This window comes from Thamnophis elegans, chromosome 15 (assembly GCF_009769535.1).
Source record: "Thamnophis elegans isolate rThaEle1 chromosome 15, rThaEle1.pri, whole genome shotgun sequence".
Taxonomy (NCBI): Eukaryota; Metazoa; Chordata; class Lepidosauria; order Squamata; family Colubridae; genus Thamnophis; species Thamnophis elegans.
In genome coordinates, this window is record NC_045555.1 from 8,535,987 (window position 1) to 8,557,321 (window position 21,335).

Here is a 21,335-nt window from a genome sequence, read left to right on the forward strand (position 1 = left end):
GGGGGGGAAGCGGCTGCAAACTTCGGGAGCGCATCGGCCCCTCTCTGGTCAGACATCACAAGCTGTCCTGGAGAGAAGGCCCCGATTTGGGGGAGAATGCCTCGGTCCAGGAACAGTGGCCCCCAAAGGGAGAAGTGGTGCTCAGGAAGGGGTCCCCAGAAAGAGGGTTGGCCGCTGTCTGCTTGAGGAGCTCTGGGGGCCGACGTGCTTCCCGCTCCCGTCTTGAGGAGGCCATCCGTCATTGGCTTCTTCAACCGCTTTTAAAATCTGTTTCAAGAATCTGTTTCAAGGGGGACATCAAGTAGGGGCTCCCTCTCGGGAGTCCTCTCTCCCAAATCTGCACCAAGATGAGGCCGTGGGGGTGGCCGGACTGAAGGGGGGGGTTGTCCCTCTGAGAGGCTGCCGGTTGCTTTCCCCCCCGAGGGCCCAAAATCCTTTCCCATTCGGGCAATTTCAGGAGTGGCCGGCTGGCCGAAGAACAAACGTTAGTGTCCAAGGAGACGGTCCCTGGAAAAACAAGGAAAGGGGGGGGGAGTTTCAGCAAAGGAGGTGGTGGGGTCTGAGGAGGAGATGGAGATCGGACAGGGAGGGCGTGGCCCGCCTACCTTTAAAACCTTCCTCCGGAATGCAGACTGGAAAGGAAGAGAAACGTAGTCAGGGAAGAAGCCTCCAGAGCCCACCACGCTCTACTTTGCTGTAGAGGAGAATTCAGGGCCTTTGCCCCTCCACCCTCCACCCCGCAGTGCTTGGGGAGGGAAACCAGGAATGCCGGAGGAGGGAGGTTACCTTGCATAACGTCATCTATCGCCGCATAATCCACAATTGGCTCATCGGCCTGTTTTGGGGGGAGGAGGGAAAACCGGGTGTTTGAAGATGGTTAAGATGCAGGGTGGGATCGTACCGGTTAAAAAACCAGTTCGCTGAGCACGCGCACAAATAGGTTAGAGAAGGCTGACATTCCGGATTACAGCTTGGGAAGGAAAACAGCTGAGGCGCAATACTCCGTGCGACTCAGGTGAGATGATAAAGGTTGGTACAGCACAGGGCGAGCCCACTTGCTCGTGAGAGTGAACTGGTTCGCACAAACCGATCCGAATCGGTAGTAGAATCCCACCCCTGGTGTGAAGGTGGCATACACACTCACACTCCAGCGCTCCCCGGCTTTTGCAACGCCCTCATGAGAGGAACAGGGACACACCAACCCCCATGGGACCTCCGTCTGGCCCTCTGGGTTGAAGCAGAGCAGCAGCCATGGGCAAAATTTGGGAGAACCACCTCAGGTCTGCTGCATCGAGGGCCGTGACTCGCTCACCTTCAACAGAACCACAGACTCGGGAGTGACCCCCAGGCTGCCCAGCGTGGCCACATCGTCGGACAGCACCGTCCCGTCAATTGAGAGGTTCTGGTCGAAGGGAGCCACAGAGAAAGCGTGCATGATCTGCGCCAAAGACACGGAGAGACACCCTGAAATGAGGCCATCTTGGAGGCTTCAGGGTTGCCACACAACCGAGGAGGGAGGAAATAGCTGGATGGGTTTTTTTAGCCAAAACAATGAAGTTTTCCTGTGGGAACCAAGGACGTTCTCACAGGTGGCTGGTCAGAGGAGGAGCAAAGTAACCAAGCAACCGGCCAGCAGCTGGATTGGACAGCGTGACCAGGGACTTGGGGGAAAAGGGGAAGCATTTACTTTTTAATTAGGTGAAAGCCGCGGGAAATTTCGGGGTTGGTTTTCACCAGTTGTGCCAATAGGATGTATCCAATTAATTGTTCCTTGAGGAATTGGCCTGCCTCGGAGTTTGCTTTCTATGGGTGCATTACTTAGAACGCCAGGTGAGCTTCCCAGCAGGGAGGACCTGCCCACCTGGGGACACACCCCACACACCTTTCTTCTGCAGAACTCCGACCCCACACCCTTGGCATTCTCTGCTTCCTGAATGGCTCGAAGGCCACGGAGAACGGCTTTGACACGAGCAACTGCAATGCTCCTTCTGTGCTGAGAAACGGGGGCCCACTGCGCATGGGCAGGAAGAGTGTGGCCTCACCTGGATCTTCAGGTCCTTCAGCGTCTGGTTGGCGGAGACGAGGAGGGCTTTTTCCCCCGTATCCTCCTGTGCCGGGTGCTGCGCCGGATGCCCTGCTTCTGACAGACCACGGAGTTGGGGTGCGAGACTTTCTGCCGCTTGGCATTGCTGTTCGCCTGGGATGCGAGAAGATTCCAGAAGGGGGGAAACTGAGTCCCATCCACCTCTTCCCCAACCTGATGGGTTCTCGCTTTGATTAAGGCCGGGCCGGGGATCCCGAGACCCCCTGACCTAGAGCAACCTTCTCCCCTTTGGGTGACTCCAAAATCTCCTGCACCGATTCAATACAGGTAGTCCTTAACTTACGATGAACAATGGAGCCCAACATTTTTTTTTTTTTTTTATGAAAATTTAAAAAACAAACTTTACAAATATTTACTTCCTCCCCCCACCCTCCCCCCCACCCTCCCCCTCCCCCCCCACCCTCCCCTCCCGGACTTCCCAGAACCAATACAGGGTATAAATCTTTAACAAAAACATTCTAAAATAAGATTAAAAAGAAAAAAATTAATAACATCTTTCACTTCAGCTTTAACTCCTCCTTGCTAGGCTAGCTCTAAACAATTTATATCATTCCTGGTTTCTTTAGTCATAAGCTATCTGAAATTTCTTAGTCCCGTATTTATTTTGAGTATAATCAATCCACCTTTTCCACTCCAGTTTTATATCTCTCGTTTAAATGATCCTTAAAATATGCAGATATTTTAGCCATCTCAGCTAGGTTTCTGTCGCTAAGGGAGAAAGTTTGTCATAGGAGGCCCATTTTTATACCCTTTCTTGCCACGTTTGCTAAGCGGATCGCTCTGGTTGTTAAATCTGCGACACGGTCGCTAAGCAAATCCAGTTTCCCCTGTTGCCTATGCTTGGAAGTTGCAAAAGAGTGATTGCGTGTCTCTGGGACCCCGCAACCATCATAAACGTGAGTCGGTTGTCCAGCATCCAAAAATCACGAGATGCTGAAACGGTCGTAAGTGTGGAAAAGTCACTTTTTCGAGTGCCGTTGTAACTGTGAAAGGTCACTCAGCAAACAGTTGTAAGCCGAGGACTAGCTGTAGATGCCTCCAGGGAACCCTCAAGTTGACCCCTCAGCAAGAGAGCTTGGGGTGTGGGATTTTTTGCATCCTTGGGAATTCTGACATGTTCAGTTTGACAGTTGGAGCTGAAGGAGGATGGAGCCATCAGTCAAAACCTCAATTCCTAAACTGATGAGTCAACCACATTCTAATCTCTTGTCTCACCAGAGGAGGAGGAGGAGATGTCGCCAAGCAACCAGCTCCCATCTTGGTTGGACAATGTGACTGTTATTTTAGAAACTTGAGAAAACTGAAAGGTATCTTGCGGTGAAAAGCCCGCGAACTTTAGTACCAGCTTTTCAACCAGTTTAGTGCCAATATGGTGTATCTAAATTAAATTTGTACTTTGAGAAAACGGAATGCCTCCAAGTTCAATTTGTGATGGATGCATTGCTTGGCACCTGACATGAGCTGCTGCCCGGGGCAATCGGGATCTGGATCATAGAGGACACCCTGCCCCGTTTTCCAGTGACAAATACCCCCCTCTCTGTTTGGCCGAATGCCTCTAAACACGAATGCCTCTAAAAATCGTCATGCCGCCTCCCTCGCCCATTGTTCGTAGTCTTCCCACTCGCCCAGCAGTCCGAGGTCAAGGGGGAAACTCCGGATGAGAATTCGGAGCCACCGGAGAACCGCTTCAATCCCCCCCTCCCCCCCCCAAGACCAGAATTTACCTGGTTGAAGTCCGGATCGTGTTCCCCTTCTGCCCTGGCTTCCTCCCGCTCTTCTTCGGCCTCCGAACTGCTGACATTCAGCTCCGGAGCAGTTCCTTCATGACCTGGGTGGGTGGGTGGGAGGATACCATTAAGGGATGGAGATGAGAGACAGGAAGTGCTCTTAGCCTCCTCTAATAATATAGGTGGGTAATGTCCATAATTCTGTATTTATCTATATTATTTATTCTGTTAAATTATGCAGGGTATATTGGAGGTGGCGACCTTTTGAGAGCTGTATGCAACGAAATTTCACTTTAATGTATGCAGATTAGTGTACATTTAAAAGGGACAAAGTTATCCTATCCCGCCATTATTCTCTTCTTCCTTCGCTATTCTATTCTGTTCTATTCTTTTCCATTCCTTCATTATTCTAATCTATTCTATTTCTTCATTATTGTTTCCTTCATTATTCTATTCTATATTCTATTCTATTCTGTATTCTATTCTTCTATTCTATTCCTTCATATTCTATTCTATTCTGTATTCTATTCTACATTCTATTCTATTCTATTCTATTCTCTATTCTATTCTATTCTCTATTCCATCTCTTCTATTCTATTTTTATTTATTTTATTATATATTCTATTCTGTATTCTATTCTATTCTGTATTCTGTTCTATTCTCTACTATTCTTCTTTGGAATTGAACGTTCACACCGAGTGGGAACTCACTAATAGCAAACCCCTGGGAGATACTCAAAGCTAGGGGCCCAGACCCCAAAAATAAGGATGCACCCAACAGGCTGTCTGCAGATGCTCAGTCAGGTCATGGTTGTTGCTTCTCACCCAAGAAACTGCTTCTTCAGATCCGAAGAAGCTTCTTGGATGAGAAGCGAAACCTCTTCAAAGAAAAACCAAGAAAGTCCAGTGGCTTTTGGGGGGAAAAAAAGCACCTTTGGGATCCAGGGCCATGCAAACACGAGAGGTCAAGGTTTTTTAGAAAGTGCACTGTGGAAAACAGCCAGAAAGGGCCCAAGCCCCCCCCCCCGGCTTTGAACTCAAACTCTTGGTTTAAATCAGCCTTGCTTGACTGCCCTGGCTGGCTTTGAATGGGGGTGTGGGGAGAGGGGCAAGGCAGCCACCGTGGACAAAGCCAAGGCCTGGGGCTGCCACTGGGAGGGGCATCTCACAAATGGAGGGGTTCCCCCCGCCCCACTTGCTTTTAACAGAATTGCTGAAGGGCCGGGACTGATCGTGACATCAAAGAAGCAACCCGACCTTTAATGAATCACCCCAGTTTACAAAAGCCCTAAAGAGCAGAATTAGCTCTATTTTGGGCCCTCCGTTCATCGGCCGCCTAATGGAGCAGAAACAGACACAGAGTGTTCTGCTGAGACTCCGGTCCAGAGGCGGGGGGGGGGGGGTGTTTTTGAACCCCAAAAGCAGAGTATCCGGGCCCGTCACCAACTCTTCAAGCTCACCCACCCTTTGAATCCCCAGATTTTTCTGGCTGGAGAGGAGGGGGTAGGGTGTAAAACCGATTTTTATCATCCACCACTTTCCGCACGTAGATGGTAGCCTGGGTGTATTCACGCAGGTCTCTCTGCTGCTGGTACAACAGTCCTTCTCGGCAGTCCAGGCACAGCTCTGGGGGTGGGGGAAGAGAACAAGGAGGAAAATGGGTCCCGTCTCTGCAGAGACCGCCATGCGCTCTGCAAGATCTCAGCCAGCGAAACGGACTGTTGCAGTGGGGCAGAGAGTCACAATTTGTTCGGACCGAGGCTTCCCAAGAGCATGAAACTAACTCCTGGTCCCGACAAAACCCTTTTAAAAATTTTCTGTGAATTCTGCTCATTCACATCCAGCAAAGTCTTCAAGGGAGGATTTACAGTTATAGACCTTATCTGGCTTGGAGAGCTGCCAGGCCGATATCTGCAAAATTTAGCAGGGAGTCTTGGAGAGTTATGAACCCATTAAGTGAACTAATTGTCTCCTGCAAACTCCACTCCCCTTTCGCTCCTCTTTTATTTCCTCTGGGAGGGGCCATTCATCGTCCACCTGTGGCCTTCCTCCCAAGTCGACCCTTGTTCTTTAGCTTTCCCTTCCTCTGGCAACTCTGTGCATGTGCACACTGGGAACAGACTCCAGCTGTTCGTCTGCCTCACTGATGTCTGACTCTGAAAGCAGCTGATAACTGTCAGACGGCCTGGTCCACTCTCTGCCTCCGACACAGAGCCCTCATCAGAGCCTTCCCAGACTCCAGGATTAGCCCATCTTCCTCTCCAACCTCCTCACTGTCTGAATCTCTGCTGGCGGTCCACAACACAAATCCCTTGGAGTTAAGGCCCTTGGAATTAAAACTCAACATGCCAGACCAGAGAGGAGAGAGAGAGAGGAGGAGTCACAGCTACGATGGGTGTAGAAGAATTAAAGGCGACATGCAGCAGCCCTTGGCAAATCAAGGAAAAGGAAGGATGAGGCCCACAACCAACATTTCTTCCCCTGGTGTGTTGAGGGTCCTGGCAGAGAGGCTGCCACAGCACCCAGCTACCCGCCAGGCCGCTCAGAAGTGGGATATACCCGAACTTGACGCCTGCCAAGAAGTGCCCACAGCTGAAGGGAGCAGCGCGCGTGATGCCAATGTGTCACTTCCTCTTGCCCACCCCCGTTTCTGCTCGCTCGCTCGCTCACCAGGTTCGGTCATGTAGAGCAGGCGCTCTGCGCTTCCTGGGGGGCTTCCCTCCTGATCACTCGGATGGCGTGATCCAACCACGAAAAGCTTTCCGATCTTTTCCCATTCGTCGGGCCATATCAGAGCTATACTGTGCCAAGAAGCAGAACCGGCTGTCTTCTCTCAAAGGCCAGCCACGCGGCCCCCCTCGCACCTCCAGACCCTCAGGGAAGCTGGTCACCAGGGAAGAGTACGGGGGAGGGGGGAAGGGAAGGCAAATGCTTGTGCAAAGGCCGTCTGGTGTGTGTATGTGTGTGTTACCCTGCTGGAGCTGCAGACACACACACCCCCGGTGCCCTGAGCCGCTTGGCTCTTCTCTCCAGCTTTCCAGGGGGGGGGGGGAAAGGCGCCGGAAGGAAGACACTCACAGTTTAGAGTCATCCTTGGTCATGGACGCAACGGTGAACATCAGCCCCCGTGGGGGCACAGCAATTCCCGGTTTCCGACGGAAGAGACAGGACTGCATCGGGTGGGCCTCCTGGTGGAAGGCAAGAAAAGGGGAGGGCGGCGCGTTGCAGACTCCCTTTGGCTAGCAGAAATGGGGACGGGGGAAGACCCGTGCGTGGGAGTCCAAAGGAACGGAGGGGTGGGAGGGAGAAAGGCGTGGGCACACGAGCGAACCAAGGATGTGGAAGGGATGGAGGAGCCGTTCCCAGGAGAGCTGCCCTACATGGAAGGGAAGAGGGGGAGGGCGACAATGACTGTAGGTCCTTGGTGCTCTCTGAGCTTGGTTGCTTTCTCCAGAGATTTCATGACCCAGCTAGGGAACGTCATCAGGCTAGAAGGGAGTGGGGTTTATGGAGAGGAGGAGGAGGAGGGAAGAGGAAGAAGAGAGGAGGAAGAGGAGAGAACTGTGGGGTCCTGGGTGATTTTCTTGCAGACATTTCATGACCCACCTAGGAGACAACATCAGTGCTAGGAGGGTGTGAGGTTCATGGAGAGGAGGAGGAGGAGGAGGAGGAGGAAGAGGAGGAGGAAGAGGAGAGAACTGTGGGGTCCTGGGTGATTTTCTTGCAGAGGTTTCATAACCCAACTAGGGAACGTCAGTGCTAGAAGGGGGTGGGGTTTATGGAGAGGAGAAGAGGAGGAGGAGAGAACTGTGTGGTCCTTGCTGCCCTCTGAGCTGGGTGGTTTTCTTGCAGATGTTTTGTGATCCAACCAAGGAACGTCATCAGTGCTAGAAGGGGTGGGGTTTATGGAGAGGAGGAGGAGGAAGAAGAGGAGAACTGTGGGGTCCTTGGTGCTCTCTCAGCTTGCTTGCTTTCTCCAGGACATTTCCTGACCCAACTGGGGAACATCATAGAAGGGAGAGGGGTTTGTGAGGAGGAGGAGAGGAGGAGGAAGGCAGCTCACCTCACAAACTTCCGCCATTCCTCCACAAAGAACCTGGAGACCACGTAGAGCTCCCCCACCTCCTGGGGAAGAGAGATTTCATCATTAAGGGCCCAGAGGGTCCCAAAGGGAGGCCGGGCACTCAGCCAGGCTGCAGGGGAACTTAAGCCTTTTGGGAGAAGTGGGGGGGGGGGGGGAAGAAAAGCCAGGAGGACTCCGGGAGATCCTGCCTCACCCTCCTGTTCCCAAAGGACCACACAGGACCTCTAGGCTGCACGGCACCTGTGTGTAGACACACACAATTGGGCAAATACTGTTGCTTGCAAAGCACAGCTGAATCTTTTATTGCAGCTGCTGATTTACGGGGCTGGTTCCTCACTTAAATGGGCAGCCCTCCCTCTCCAGCGAAACATCTTGGCCAGAGCCTTGAGTCGCTTCCCCCCATATCCCCAGTCTCCCCCACACCTCAGCCTGCTGAGACAGGGCCGGTCTTGTCCTGGAAGAGGTGGGCAGGCTGGCTTTCTGCTCACTGGCCATCATCTTGTGCAGGGCTTCGTTCTCCTCCCCTTCCCGCTCCAGAATCTGTAGAAAGGCAAGCGCTGGTCACGGGGGCCCCTTCCTGGAAGGAGTGAGGGTCTGCCTGTTTTTAGGAGGTGGGGGTTGAGCCTTCCAGGAGTGGCCTACTCCACCGGGCAAAGCAACAACAGCGGAAGGCGCTGAATGTTCTGACCGAGGCTTCCCAAAAGCCTGAAGCAAACTCCTGGTCCCGACAAAACCCCTTTTATTAATTGAATGTGAATTTTACTCTTTCACATCCAGCAAAGTCTTTTGAGGGAGGATTTACGGTCACAGACCTTATCTGGCTTGGAGAGCTGCCAGGACGATATCTGCAGAACTTGGCAAGGAGTCTCGGAGTCACAAGCCAATGAAGTGAACTAATTGTCTCCTGCAAACTCCCACTCCCCTGTTGCTCCTCTTTTATTCCCTCTGGGAGGGGCCATTCATCATCCCCTGGGCCTTACTCCCAAGGCGACCCTTGTTCTTTAGCTGTTCCCTTCGCCTGGCAATTCTGCGCATGCACACACTGGGAAGAGGCTCCAGCTGTTCTTCCGCCTCACTGATGTTTGACTCTGAAGGCAGCTGATAACTGTCAGAGGCCTCTGGCTCCATCTCTGCCTCCGACACAGAGCCCTCATCAGAGCCTCCCCCAGACTCCAGGACTGGCCCATGTTCCTCTCCAACCTCCTCACTGTCTGAATCTGCTGCCAGCTCTGCTGGCAGGCCACAACACTGAAGTTGCAATCTTGCTGAGTCCAAAGGCTGGAAGGAAACTGACACCCTCTAGGCCTCAAGGAAGACACCCACCCTCCCCCAAATGCCTTCCTGGAGTGAGGCTTCAGTCCTGACTCCACAGCCAGTCTCCATCTTGGGTGCAATGCAGAGGCCTCCTGACTGCTCACGCGACTTCCTCCATGCTCCCCCCCTCCAAAGCCCCCACCCCACCCCCCGCACCTTGCACTGGGAGCAGGAGTCCTCTGCTGCTGGGGACTCTGGGGCGTTCCGGAAGTAGCGCTGAAGCTTCTCCCCAGCGTCCTGCAGACCACGCGCCTCTCGTTCTCCAAGATGCAAAGGTTGCCTGCGGACGGAAGCGGAAGAGATGCTGTCTGGATGGCTGAGGGGCAGATCCTGAACCCCCCCCAGCGACTCCGGTAGCCCTTTGGCTTGCCTGCCAACAGCGCAAGGACCCCAGAGTAGGAGCTTCCCTGCCAGGGAAGTGCGCCCACACAGATCTGTCCCAGAATAGCACTTAGGACTTATATACCACTTCACATGCTTTCCAGCCCTCTCTAAGGGCTTTACAGAGTCAGCCTCATTGCCCCCAGCAATCTGGCTCCACATTTTACCCACCTCAGAAGGAGGGAAGGTTGAGTCAACCTTGAGCCAGTCAGGATCAAACTGCTGGCAGTCGGCAAAATTAGCCTGCAATACTGCATAGCAACCACTGTGCCATCATGGCTCTTGTAGCCATAAACATATATACTGCTTCATGGTGCTTTACAGTCCTATTTAAGCAGTTACCGACCTCGGAAGGATGGAAGGCTGAGTCAACCTTCAGCCTGGTGAGATTTGAACAGTGACGTGCAGTCAGGTGAGGCAAGTGAGGCACAGCCTCACCGCTCTCATCATGAAATGATGATCATGAATGAAATTAAACAATTCAAGGTGCTGGTTATTACCTTTAAAGCCCTACATGGCCTAGGACCCGATACCTGTGAGACCATCTTCTGCCGCATACCCCCTAAGACCAATAAGATTGCACAGGATGGGCCTTCTCTGGGTGCCTTCAGCAGGACAATGCGGCTGGCGACGCCTCGGAGTAGGGCCTTCTCTGTTGCCGCTCCGGCCATATGGAATGAGCTACCCCCAGAGATCCGGGCCCTACCAACTCTCATGGCTTTCCGTAAAGCTATTAAACCTGATTTGTTTCCCTCTCTTTTCTCTCCCTTCAGCTCTCTTTCATTTCTTTTATTTCTCTCTCTCTCTCCCCCTTCTCTCTCTAATTTGTTTCCCTCTCTTTTCCCTCTCTCCCATTCGGCTTTTCCGGCAGGCCTGGGGCTGTTGACCTCTTGATTGAGGTCCAGCCCCCCTTTGATTGGGTGCATGTTGCTTCTTCTTAATTTTGTTGTGTCTTATTGTTTTAATCTTTTTTTAATATTTTTCATTTCTGTAAGCCGCCCGGAGTCCTTCGGGATTGGGTGGCCTAGAATTCAATAAATGAATGAAATGAAAAAAAAAAATGTAAAAGGGCTGCCTCACCGTGAATGACTTGCCTGTTTAAAAACCTCTAAAAGCGCCCTCTACTATGAGGCAGGAGAACTGCGTGCCTCATCTGTCTGACTTTTTAGGCATTTTATGATCGCTCGAGCAGAGTTAAGCGGCTTAAAAGCCTAAAAAGCCCGAGGTAGGTGAGGCATGCAGTTCTCCTGCCTCATAGTAGAGGGCGCTCATTCTTCCTGTGACTCAACCACATCGCAGCTACCCCTCTTCCCTTGCTTGCAATACAGTGACAATAAAGGGGGAGCGCAGAGATGTACCTCCATCTCTTCATTGATTTCCCTTTTTACAGGATGAGCCAGCGTCCTGCTTCTTTTATTTTCTGGAGGGTTCACTTCTTTCTCCATTTCTGCCATTTATTTTATTTATTGTTCGGTGTGCATGTGTGTGTGTGGCGCGCACACGTGTGTGTAGGTATCTACTTTGGCGGAGATGAAATGGCTGCTGATATTATTTGGGAAAAAGCTTTTGGGGGAAGGTTGTGAGAGGAAGGGAGGGAGGACGGGGGTGGCTTTTAGCGCTGATTTGTTTCCCTCTCTTGTCTCTCTCTCTCATTCCCTCCCTTCAGCTTTCTTTCATTTCTCTCTCCCTCTCCCTTTCTTCTCTAATTTGTTTCCCTCTCTTTTCCCCCTCTCCCATTCTCTCCTTCCAGTTCTCTTTCATTTCTCTCTATCTCTCTCTCTTTCTCCCCTTTTCTCTTTCATCTCTTTCTTGCACGTGCAAGCAAAATACCCCAGGATCACGGTGGCGGGGACATCAACTCCTTCCGCTGCGCTGCGGAGAAGAGCCACGCTGTGCAGGAAACTCCTCAGCGCTAGGCTCAGGTCAGCGCAAGCCGCGGTGCCCTTCATGTTGACTCAGGAAGGAAGGGAATGGCTCGCACTGACCGAGCCTAGCATTGAGGAGTCTCCTGCACAGCGTGGCTCTTCTCCGCAGCGCAGCAAGGAGTTGATGTCCCCATCACCGTGATCCTGGGGTATTTTGCTTGCACGCGCAAGAAAGAGATGAAAGGGAAAAGGGGAGAAAGAAAGAGAGAGAGAAATTAAAGAGAGCTGGAAGGAGAGAGGGAAAAGAGAGGGAAACAAATTAGAGAGAGAAGGGGAGAGGGAGGAAGAATGAAAGAGAGCTGAAGGAGAGAATGAGAGAGAGAAAAAGAGAGGGAAACAAATCAGGGGAAAGAAAGAAGAAGAAAGAAAGAAAAAAGAAAGAAAGAAAAAAAAGAAAGAAAAAAGAAACTTTCTCAAACCTGTGAGGAAAGCAATGGCAAGCTAGATCTCTTGCCAAGAAAACTGTAGTTTGCCAGAAGGCACAAATTGGAAGCAAGTCTGATTTTTTAAAAAGTAAATAACAGATGGCAAAAAATTGCATCTGAAAATAAGATTATTTATAATTTTGGATAATATATTAGATTGTCAAACTCAAAAGGTTTTTGATACTTAATTGTCATCATCATCATCTCTCTCTCTCTCTCTCCTCCCCCCTCGGAGGGACTGTCGTCCCTTGTGGAAAACACAACAAGGAACTCCTCGGCTCCTTGCTCCCCCCAACACAAATCTTTTTTGTTTTGTTGTTGGCCACTGGTGGTCACCGCATATGGTCCTCGGCGATACGCTCTTGCCCACCATCCCTTTGAAACGCGCAAGGACGGGACAAAACGGCATGGATCCTTTTATTAAAAACCCTGTATTACAAAGGCATTTTAATAAAAAATTGTGATGACGTCAGTGCCTCACCAGCCATAAACCTCACCGCACGTCACTGGATTTGAACTGCCAGTCAGCAGAAGTAGTCTGCAGTACTGCACTCTAACCACTGCGCCACCGCGGCTCAAGACCCTTTCCTTCTCTGTCCTCATGGAGGACATTGGAACGGACCACAAAATGGGAGTGGTTTTGCCACGGGGAGGAAAAGGTGGTGCCCAACAACTTCGGCACTACCATCAAGCATTCCTTTTTGGATGCCATCATTCAGATGCCCGTTGCCAGCTTTGCCATGGGGGAGGGGGGAAACGAGACGGAAATGCCGCCTGAATGTTGCACCGCTGTCCTGTCCCCCTCCCCTCCTGCAGCAGTTGGCTCCTCCAAAGAGCCCCTCCTTCCCAGCAAAAGGGACCCACTCCCAAACTTTAACAGGTAGTAGGGGGACCAAGAGCTGTTCACACACATACACACACGCACGCACGCACGCACACACACACACACACACACGGGCTAGCTCCTTCCCTCCTCCTAAATTGTGAGCCCCCCTCCTGGTCGCTCCTTCAGAGCAGAGCGTGCACACCAAAAGGCCTCCGCTCGCTGCAAAGGGAACATCTGGAGGAGTCCCGTTGCCATCCAACTCCTTGCAGAGCTGTCGCTAAGGTTACAGGCCAATTACAAAGGAGGCAGCCGGCAATTAAGCCGATGGGGGGGGGGGGGATTTGCTTTGCTTCTGCCGCTCGGCTGGTTCCTGCTCTGCAGCAGCAGAAAAGAGGGATTAGATCCAGAGAAACACCTACCTAAGCTCCCCGAGGACACGATACGCTGGCAGAGGCGGCCAGAGGTGCGCACCCCTGTGCCTGCGTCGTGTCCTGGCATGATGCAAACTCCTCCCGAGGCCCCAAATGGCCTCCGGGGCACATGACAACCAGCTCAACCCCAGGCCAAGGGAAGCCCAAAGGTGCTTCTTCTTTTGTTTGTTTTTTCAGGAGGCAACTGGAGTTTCTTGGTTGTGTCCCCCCCCCCCTTTGGAAGACGTTTCCCTCCTCATCCAAGAAGCTTCTTCAGCTCTGGCAGAATTGAAATTAAGAAGCAGATGAGACGTGGGGGGGAAAAAAGCACCTTTGGGACAACTGTGACCTGGAGGACTTGAGAATCTCTAGACTTTTTAGCTACACAATTTGAGATGAAGACCCTTGGAATGGTGGAGTAAGAAGGGATTTCCAGAGGGGAAAAAATTACAGGAACCATTTGCACCACTCAGGTGACCCTGAGGACACAGGCAAACCTCCAAGAGGCCTCAACGACCCTCTAAAAGGATGCAAATGACCAGCTGTCTGCAAGGAGGATCAATCCTTCTGTTCCCCAGCATCCTGTCAGAGCTAAAGAAGCTTCTTGGATGAGAAGTGAAATGTCTTCAAAAGAAATTGAACAAGAAAGTCCAGTTTGCTTCCTGAAAAAAAAAAAAAACGAGCTATGGGAGATGAAAATATGTAAAAGCTTTATCTATTTTGTATCTTGTATTTTGTAAATCTTGCCTTTTTTTATATAACTTTCAAATAAGGAAAAAAAGAAGAGAACCAGGTCATCCCCGGAAGAGGAGAATATGTAAACACAACAATGGATAGAGTGGATGGAGGGAGGAGTAGAAGGAAAGATAGGAAGGAGAGGAGAAAGGAGAGGAATAGGAGAAAGGGAAAGGCAGAGGAAGAATGGGAGGGAATGTAAGAGTAGGAAAGAGGGGAGGAATGGGAAGAAGAGGGGAAGGGTAAAGGGGAGGGAGGGAAGGAGGGAAGGAAGGAAAGGAGGAAGGAAGGAAGAAGAGAAGAGAAGAAAGGGGGGTAGGAAGGAGGGAGGGAAGGAAGGAGAGAAGGAGAGAAAAGGAGGGAAGGAAGGAGGGAAGGAAGGAGAGAAGGAGAAGAAAGGAGGGAAGGAAGGAGGGAATGTAGGAGAGAAGGAAGGGGGGAAGGAAGGAGGAAAGGAAGGGGGAAAGGAAGGAGAGAAAGAGAAAAGAAAGGAGGGAAGGAAGGAAGGAGGGAAGGAGAAGGAGGGAGGGAAGGAAGGGGAGTAGGAGCGTAGAAACGAGGAAGGAAAGAGGGAGGGAGGGAAGAAGAAGTAGGACCATTGTAAGATAAGATGGATCTATGGGATGTTAAAAAAGCAATCTTCAGTATATTGTCAACTGTAGGGAAAAATTGTATACAATACCTATTATTAATAACAGTTATGAGATCATATAATTGTGAATGTATATATGAAATTGATAAACTAAAAAAAAAACTATTAAAAAAAACTTTGGGACAACCATGACTTAAGCCAATGGAAGCTCTATCTATAAGGGCTCTCCCTGTCCTTCCTCCCTTTCCTTCTTTTTGCCTCCCCTTTCTTTCCTTCCCTCCTGCTTCAGGACCTCACTTGTTCTTCCAAAATCTTTATTTTTAAATTAGCCTCTAAAGAGCAGAGCAAATACCCAAACGATACGCCCTGCTCTTACTCCCTCCGGTGATGCACTAACCCTGCTTGTTTCAGAGGGTGCCCTAGGTCCACCATCCTAGGGGCCAGTTTTTCTTTTGGGTGGGGGGGGGAGGCAAAGGAACCCGGACGAGCAATAGGCAGTTTTCCTCCACAAACATATAGGAACAAGTAACTGGGCGGATCACAACCCAATAAAAGAACATGACATATTTGAACTATTACGACGACAATAAAATGTGGAGGAGGGGAATCTATTTTTGTGTAAGTATGGAACCTTGAGCGCACTTGGATCCCAACCCGAAAATCCATCAGAGTGAAGAAGAAAATAAGTACCATATTTTCGGAGGTATAAGACGCACCTTTTCCCTCAAAAGAGGGTGAAAATCTGGGTGCATCTTATACCTGAATGCAGCATTTTGGCCTCCCGAAACCCCACCCCCTTCACCAAAATGGCTGTGCATAGCCTTTAGGAGGCTTGTAGAGTGCTCCTGGGGGTGGGGTGGGCAGAAATGAGCAAAAAAATGGGCCGTTTTCGCTCGTTTTTGCCCCCCCCCAGAGCACTCTACAAGCCTCCTAAAGGCTATGCATGCCCTTTTTGACAAAAAAATGGGTCCATTTTTGCAAAAAAAGGGCTGTTTTGGGGGAGTTTCTGCATAGTGCAAAAACTTTTTTTTTTAAATTTGCCTCTTCAAAATCTTAGTGCATCTTATACTCCGAAAAATACTGGGCAGATCACAACTCAATAAAAGAAGATGACATATGTTGAACTATTACAATGAAAATAAAATGTGGAAGAGGGAATCTATTTTGGTGTAAGTATGGAACCTTGAGTTTGCTTGAATCTCACCCCAAAAATCCATCAGAGTGAAGAAGAAAATAAGTAAATACAAAAACGGAAGGAGGGAGGGAGGTAGAGGGAAAGAAGAAACGCTTTGGGGTATGATCCCCGCTGGGGCCACCTCCACCTGCTCTCCAGTTCGGCTGAGAGTGGAATTAGGAGGGCCTGGTGGGAGGTGTGTCTCTCCCCAACACCACACAGCTGCAAATGTATCTCCAGTCAAGGTGAGTGAGTGTCCTTGAGACGCCGGTGTCAGCCTGACCAGGAGGACCAAGCGATCTTGGCACTTCCTGGATTTTGAAAAAGGTCAACGGCTGGATTCCCACCACACGTGCCTGGCCAGGCTTGGGAGGAACAGTGGAACAAGCAATTCTCCTGGGAAAGCCAGTTGCAGGAACGGCTCCCGAGGGAGGGAGGGAGGGGGGGAGGTAATGCCTTACGGCTGCTAGAACCAAGTGAGGGTCCCATCGTTGCCCCCCCCCCCCCGCTCACCGTGGGGGCAGACAATGTCCTCGTTGAACTTCAGCTCCTCTTCTTCTCCTCCTTTCTCTGCACTGGGCTCCTCTGTGGAGGAGAAAAAGCAAGGAGAAGGGTGGGGTGGGGGAACAGTCAAGAGACCCTCTCACACCTGGCGGGGGGGGGACGGACAAGATGGGGCTGGGTGGCCCTCCCTCCACGAAACAGAGGCAGGCTGGCTGCACTCTCAACTCTCTGTGGAGCATTTGCCCTGGAGCCTTCCTTCCTTTTCTCCCTTTTACATCTTCCTTTGGCTTCTTCTCCCCCTTCCGTCCTTCTCCTCCCCTTCTTTGTCCTCCTCCTTCCTTCCTTCCCTCCCCTTCCCTTCTTTGTCCTTTTTCCTTCCTTTCTTGTCCTCTCCCCTTCCTTCCTTCCTTCCTCCCCTTCCCTTCTATTGTCCTCTCTTTCCTTTTTGTCCTTCCCCTTCCCTTTTGTCCTCCCTTTCCTTCCTCTCCTTCCCTTCTTTCTTGTCCTTCCTCCCCTTCTATCCTCCCCTTTGCTTCCTTCCTCCCCTTCTTTCTTGCCCTTCCCCTTCCTTCCTCCCCTTGTCCTCCCCTTTCCTTCCTTCCCTTTTTCCTTCCTTCCTTCCTCGTCCCTTTTGTCCTCCCCCTTCCTTTGCTACCCTCCCCTTCCTTCCTCCCCCTCTCATTTCCTTCCTTGCCTCCTCCCTCCCTCAGACTCTCCCTTCCCTTGAAAGCAGAGGATAACGGCCAGTCTGCAGGCCCAGGGGCTTTGTCACCAGCAGGGCTTCCATAGAGTCTTTAACCAGGGAAGCAGAGTTTGCTTTAGGTTTGTCCCCAGCTCAAACCAGGATGATCAGGGTTAAGGCTGAATCCCTCAAGTCATCCTGACAACATTTGAGGCTGAAAACAGGTGCTGGCCCAGGGAGACCCAACCTTGGGGGCCGTATGCAGAGGCCAGGCCTGCCTTGGCTAAGGGAGATTGGGGGTGACTGGGGTAGGGAGGGAGCTACCTCTCTCCTTGGCGTCACCGTTCATCTTGCCATTGCTTGGTTCGGTGTCCTCGTCCGAGTCGTCCAGCTGCTCCAGGGCCAGCTGGCGCCAGCTCCGTAGGGAGGACTTTCCTACCCAAAACCCATCGCTCCTGCGGGGCGAGAGGTGGGGAGAGAGCGGCAGAATTGGGGACCTCCACCTCTTGCCCGCCCAACTCCCGAATTCCCTCTCTTCGCGGCGGGAGCTGCTCACCCCTTGACGGCTGCTTTGAGGAGGTTGCAGACGGCTTTGTAGTCCTCGCTTAGCCGACTTTTCAGCCGCAGCACCCGGCATCTCTCCACCACGCAGTCCTTGCAGAGGGCTTTCACTGAGGGAGGAAGAGGAAAGAGGATGAAAGGCATCCAGGCAGGAAGCCACCCACCCATCTATCCAATCATTCATCCAATCATCCAATCATCCAGGCAGGCAGGCAGCAGGTAGGCAGGGAACCATCCATCCATCCATCCAATTATCCAATCATCCAGGCAGGCAGGCAGCGGGTAGGCAGGCAGCCACCCACCCACCCATCCATCCAATCATTCATCCAATTATCCAATCATCCAGGCAGGCAGGCAGGTAGGCAGGTAGACAGCCAGCCAGCCACCTATCCATCCTATCATTCATCCAATTATCCAATCATCCTGGCAGGCAGCAGGTAGGCAGGAAGCCACCCACCCACCCAATCATTTATCCAATTATCCAATCATCCAGGCAGGCAGGCAGGTAGGCAGGGAGCCAGCCAGCGAGCCAGCCAGCCAGCCATCTATCCTATCATTCATCCAATTATCCAATCATCCAGGCAGGCAGTAGGCAGGAACCCACCCACCCACCCAATCATTTATCCAATTATCCAATCATCCAGGCAGGCAGGCAGGCAGGAGGTAGCCATCCAGCCACCCATCCATCCTATCATCCAGGGACACCCCCCCCCCCTCCTCGGCTATTCAGCAAGTGGGAGCCTTTACCATCCCACTGCCCACCCTACAGAAGAGACCCAGCCGAGAGCTCCCACACGGGGAGGAAGAAGGTGAAGGGAGATTTCCCTGAGCTGTCGTAGGCGGGCACCCACTTTCTGCCAATGGGGATTCCTCGGGTCGCACCTCGCATCTCCGAAAACATTGCTGGGGAAGGTGCGAGGGGGAGAGGGAGGAAACTTGACAAATGTGGCAACGCACCAGCAGAGGTGCAATGCCAACTTTGCAACGGTGAGAGATCGCACCTCCTGCAGAGCGGGAAGGCTCCCTTCCCTTCCCTGCAAGCGCGTAAGCAGCTCCATCTGCCTGGTATTCCTTGCCTTCCTTCAAGAGGGGATCAGACCGAAAAGGAGGAGGAAGAGGAGGGGGCCAGGGTTGAAGCTGGCCTGGTCCAGGAAGGGCTCCCCCCGCCACACACAAACCTGTCAGCCTGGGTCCTCCTCCGTATCGCTTGTAGAAGTAGTCGGCCACGTCCTCCGAGACTCGCTTGACGGTGGAGATCTTATCTGGGTGCAGCTTGCCGTGAGAGCACAAACAACCCGTGTTGTCGATGGCTTTGGGGGGCGTTGATTCGTCCAGCCACTGCTGCAGCCATTCCAGGGAGACAAAGTCGTAGGGGCAGCCTGAGGGTGGGCGCAGAGGGCCAGAGCGTCAGCACCTCCAGCTCCCTCCGCCTTCTCCGCCTCCAACACCAACCACAGCGCACAGTTTTAAGATCGTGCATCTTCCCCACTCCCCTTCAAACCACCAATCAACCCCCCCCCCCCGTCACATCCGGCTATGCAACAGCTGGTCAGCTTCTGTCCTGTTCCTGCCCTCTGCCCTGTGGGGATTGGGGGGGGGGAGGCGGCAGCAAGTCAGAAGACCAAGGCCCCTGGCCCTCCTTCCCCACGGCAACAGGAGAGTCTCTGCGCCAATCTCCCATGCCCTGCTGGCCGAGCTCGGATGATGACCGCCAAAGCGAGGGGCCTTTAAATAGATATCAAAAGGCAGGGGGTCTCCAACCTTGGCAACTTTTAAGGCTTGTGGACTTCAACTCCCAGAATTCCTCTGGTAACTTTTAAGGCTTGTGGACTTCAATTCCCAGAATTCCTCTGGTAACTTTTAAGGCTTGTGGACTTCAACTCCAGAATTCCTCTGGTAACTTTTAAGGCTTGTGGACTTCAATTCCCAGAATTCCTCTGGTAACTTTTAAGGCTTGTGGACTTCAACTCCCAGAATTCCTCTGGTAACTTTTAAGGCTTGTGGACTTCAACTCCCAGAATTCCTCTGGCGACTTTCAGTCTCAACTTCAACTCCCAGAGTAGAAGCTTTGCTGGCTGAGGAATTCTGGGAGTTGAAGTCCAAAAGTCTTAAAAGTTGCCAAGGTTGGAGACAGTAAATATGGACGTCCCGCCCCCACCCCCTACCCCAGGGAGTATGCCATGCTGGGATTGGCTCTCTTGGGAGATGGAGGGGGGTGGGGCTGTACCTAGCGTCGTATGTAGGAAGCTTTCCAACCCCGGGGGGAAGGCCAGAGCAGACCCCTCCCCTGCCCTTCTGCCTTGGCCCAGAGCCGCCCTACAAGGAAGAGACACGTAATTGGAAGGTCTTACAGACCAGCTTTGGCAGGCAACTTCTGGTAGAGCTCCTTCACCTCTTCGTGCTTGACCTTGCCCCGCGCCACGCTCTGCTTCCGCATCTCGGCCATTTCGTGGCACCACTCCTCAAACCGGCTGTTGTCCTCATCCACCAGCTCCTGCAGGAAAGCTAAGGCGGGGAGAAGCCGAGGAAAGGGATGGCAGCAGGAGGCAGCAGCCACGCCCAAAGACCACCTCCTCCTTGGCCCAGGGAGACACACACACACACACACAGACACACCGAAGAGGCCTCTTCCTCCTCCTCCCTGGCCCGGGGAGCCTCTATACACCTACACACACATCGAAGAGGCCTCCTCCTCCCTGGCCCAGGGATCCTCCACTCCATCCCACCCCAGCTACTCAAAGGCAGCACTAAGGGAGGAAGCCTCCCCCAAGCCCTTCCTCAGGGAGAGGCTGGCAGAAGAAGGCTTCTTCCAATCCCCCCACCCTCCCCAAGCACATCACAATTCTGAATTTTCAACCAGGCAAAGTGCGGCGGTTTCTAACCCTCGTGTGCGTCTGGGACGGGAACATGTCGTTGATGGACGGGTTGGGAGGAAAGGGCCGAGAGTGGGGACACGCGGGAAGCCTCACCTGGGAGTTCAACAGCCAGGGACTTCTCCCGCGACTGCAACCGATACACCAACATATAGGCGTTCCGGGAGCGGTAAATCCCCTTCCCGCACTTGGGCTTCCGAGACTGAGATTTAGAAGGTTCTAGAGGAGGGGAAAGAGGGGTGGGTGGGAAGGAAGAAGGCAAAGAAGGCAAGTGCTGTGGACCTTTGTTCTCCTGCTCCGCTTCTCTCTCCCCCCCCTGCCGCCCGGAACCAGAGACACTCTCGGCCGAGGCCAAGTTGGAGAAGGGGGCCTGGCGCCAACCTACAGGCTGAGCGGTGTCCCCGCCCCCCGAGTTTGGTCCAAGAAGAGGTGACTCCATTTACCCAAGTCCTCCTCCGCTCCCAGCTGCAGTTTCTTGCTTTCCATCTTCTCGATCTCTTCGTCGTTAAATCGGTACCACTCCCCGGTTTGGGGGTCCTTCACGTGGGCGATGTAATGGCCCGAGTAGGCGCTGACCCCACGGTGGATGAGGATGGCGCTGAGCTCGTAGACGAAGACGCTGGCTGAAACAGCAGAAGGTGGCGCTCAAAGCTTGGGGAACAGCGAGGCTCCCCATCACCACCCCAATCCTTGCTTTTTCCGCCAGCCATGGGCAGCAATGCTCCTCCCCATAGTATTCTAGGCTTCCAGGTGGGAGAAAAGCCCTGACCCCCGCCCCCTCCAACACAGGGAACAGGACCCCGAACGGATGGAAACGTGCCCGTCCCAGCTCTGCCTACCTTTGTCTTCCATGAAGGGTCCCAGGTCTAGCAGTTCGGAGAACTCGATGTAAGCGTTCAGCTTCTTCTTATGCCCTGTTTGCCTACAATGGGAAAGTTAGTTAGTTAACATAGGAAAGCTCTCGTTCGCCCCTTTCCGCCTGGCAGTACCAACACAAAGTAATAGCGGCAACTGTTCTG

General features: G+C 52.4%; 2 protein-coding genes across 5 annotated transcripts in view; both read right to left on the reverse strand.

Annotated features, from left to right (window-relative positions):
- LOC116518692 (ubiquitin carboxyl-terminal hydrolase 48-like) lies at positions 1-18,332 on the reverse strand. The gene is given in 12 exon segments (XM_032232207.1): positions 1-507; positions 606-632; positions 787-835; positions 1,313-1,438; positions 2,043-2,101; positions 2,104-2,197; positions 3,829-3,932; positions 5,295-5,456; positions 16,210-16,281; positions 17,207-17,337; positions 17,439-17,553; positions 18,326-18,332. Coding segments are annotated over 12 exon segments (1,203 nt in total). The 3' UTR covers positions 1-250.
- Positions 17,468-21,335, reverse strand: part of LOC116518378 (ubiquitin carboxyl-terminal hydrolase 48-like) — a 15,802-nt gene continuing 11,934 nt past the window's right edge. The window contains exons 8-13 of one of the 4 annotated variants that reach the window (XM_032231716.1): positions 21,156-21,238; positions 20,760-20,939; positions 20,413-20,535; positions 19,836-19,948; positions 18,622-18,822; positions 17,468-17,553 (exon numbers count right to left, since the gene is read on the reverse strand). In XM_032231716.1, the coding sequence (XP_032087607.1) occupies positions 18,625-18,822; positions 19,836-19,948; positions 20,413-20,535; positions 20,760-20,939; positions 21,156-21,238 (697 nt within the window). In that variant the 3' untranslated portion in view covers positions 17,468-17,553; positions 18,622-18,624. Of the gene's footprint in view, positions 17,554-18,621; positions 18,823-19,670; positions 19,760-19,790; positions 19,949-20,412; positions 20,536-20,759; positions 20,940-21,155; positions 21,239-21,335 lie in introns of those variants that run through there. The other 3 variants (XM_032231715.1, XM_032231717.1, XM_032231718.1) reach the window with 3 other exon arrangements.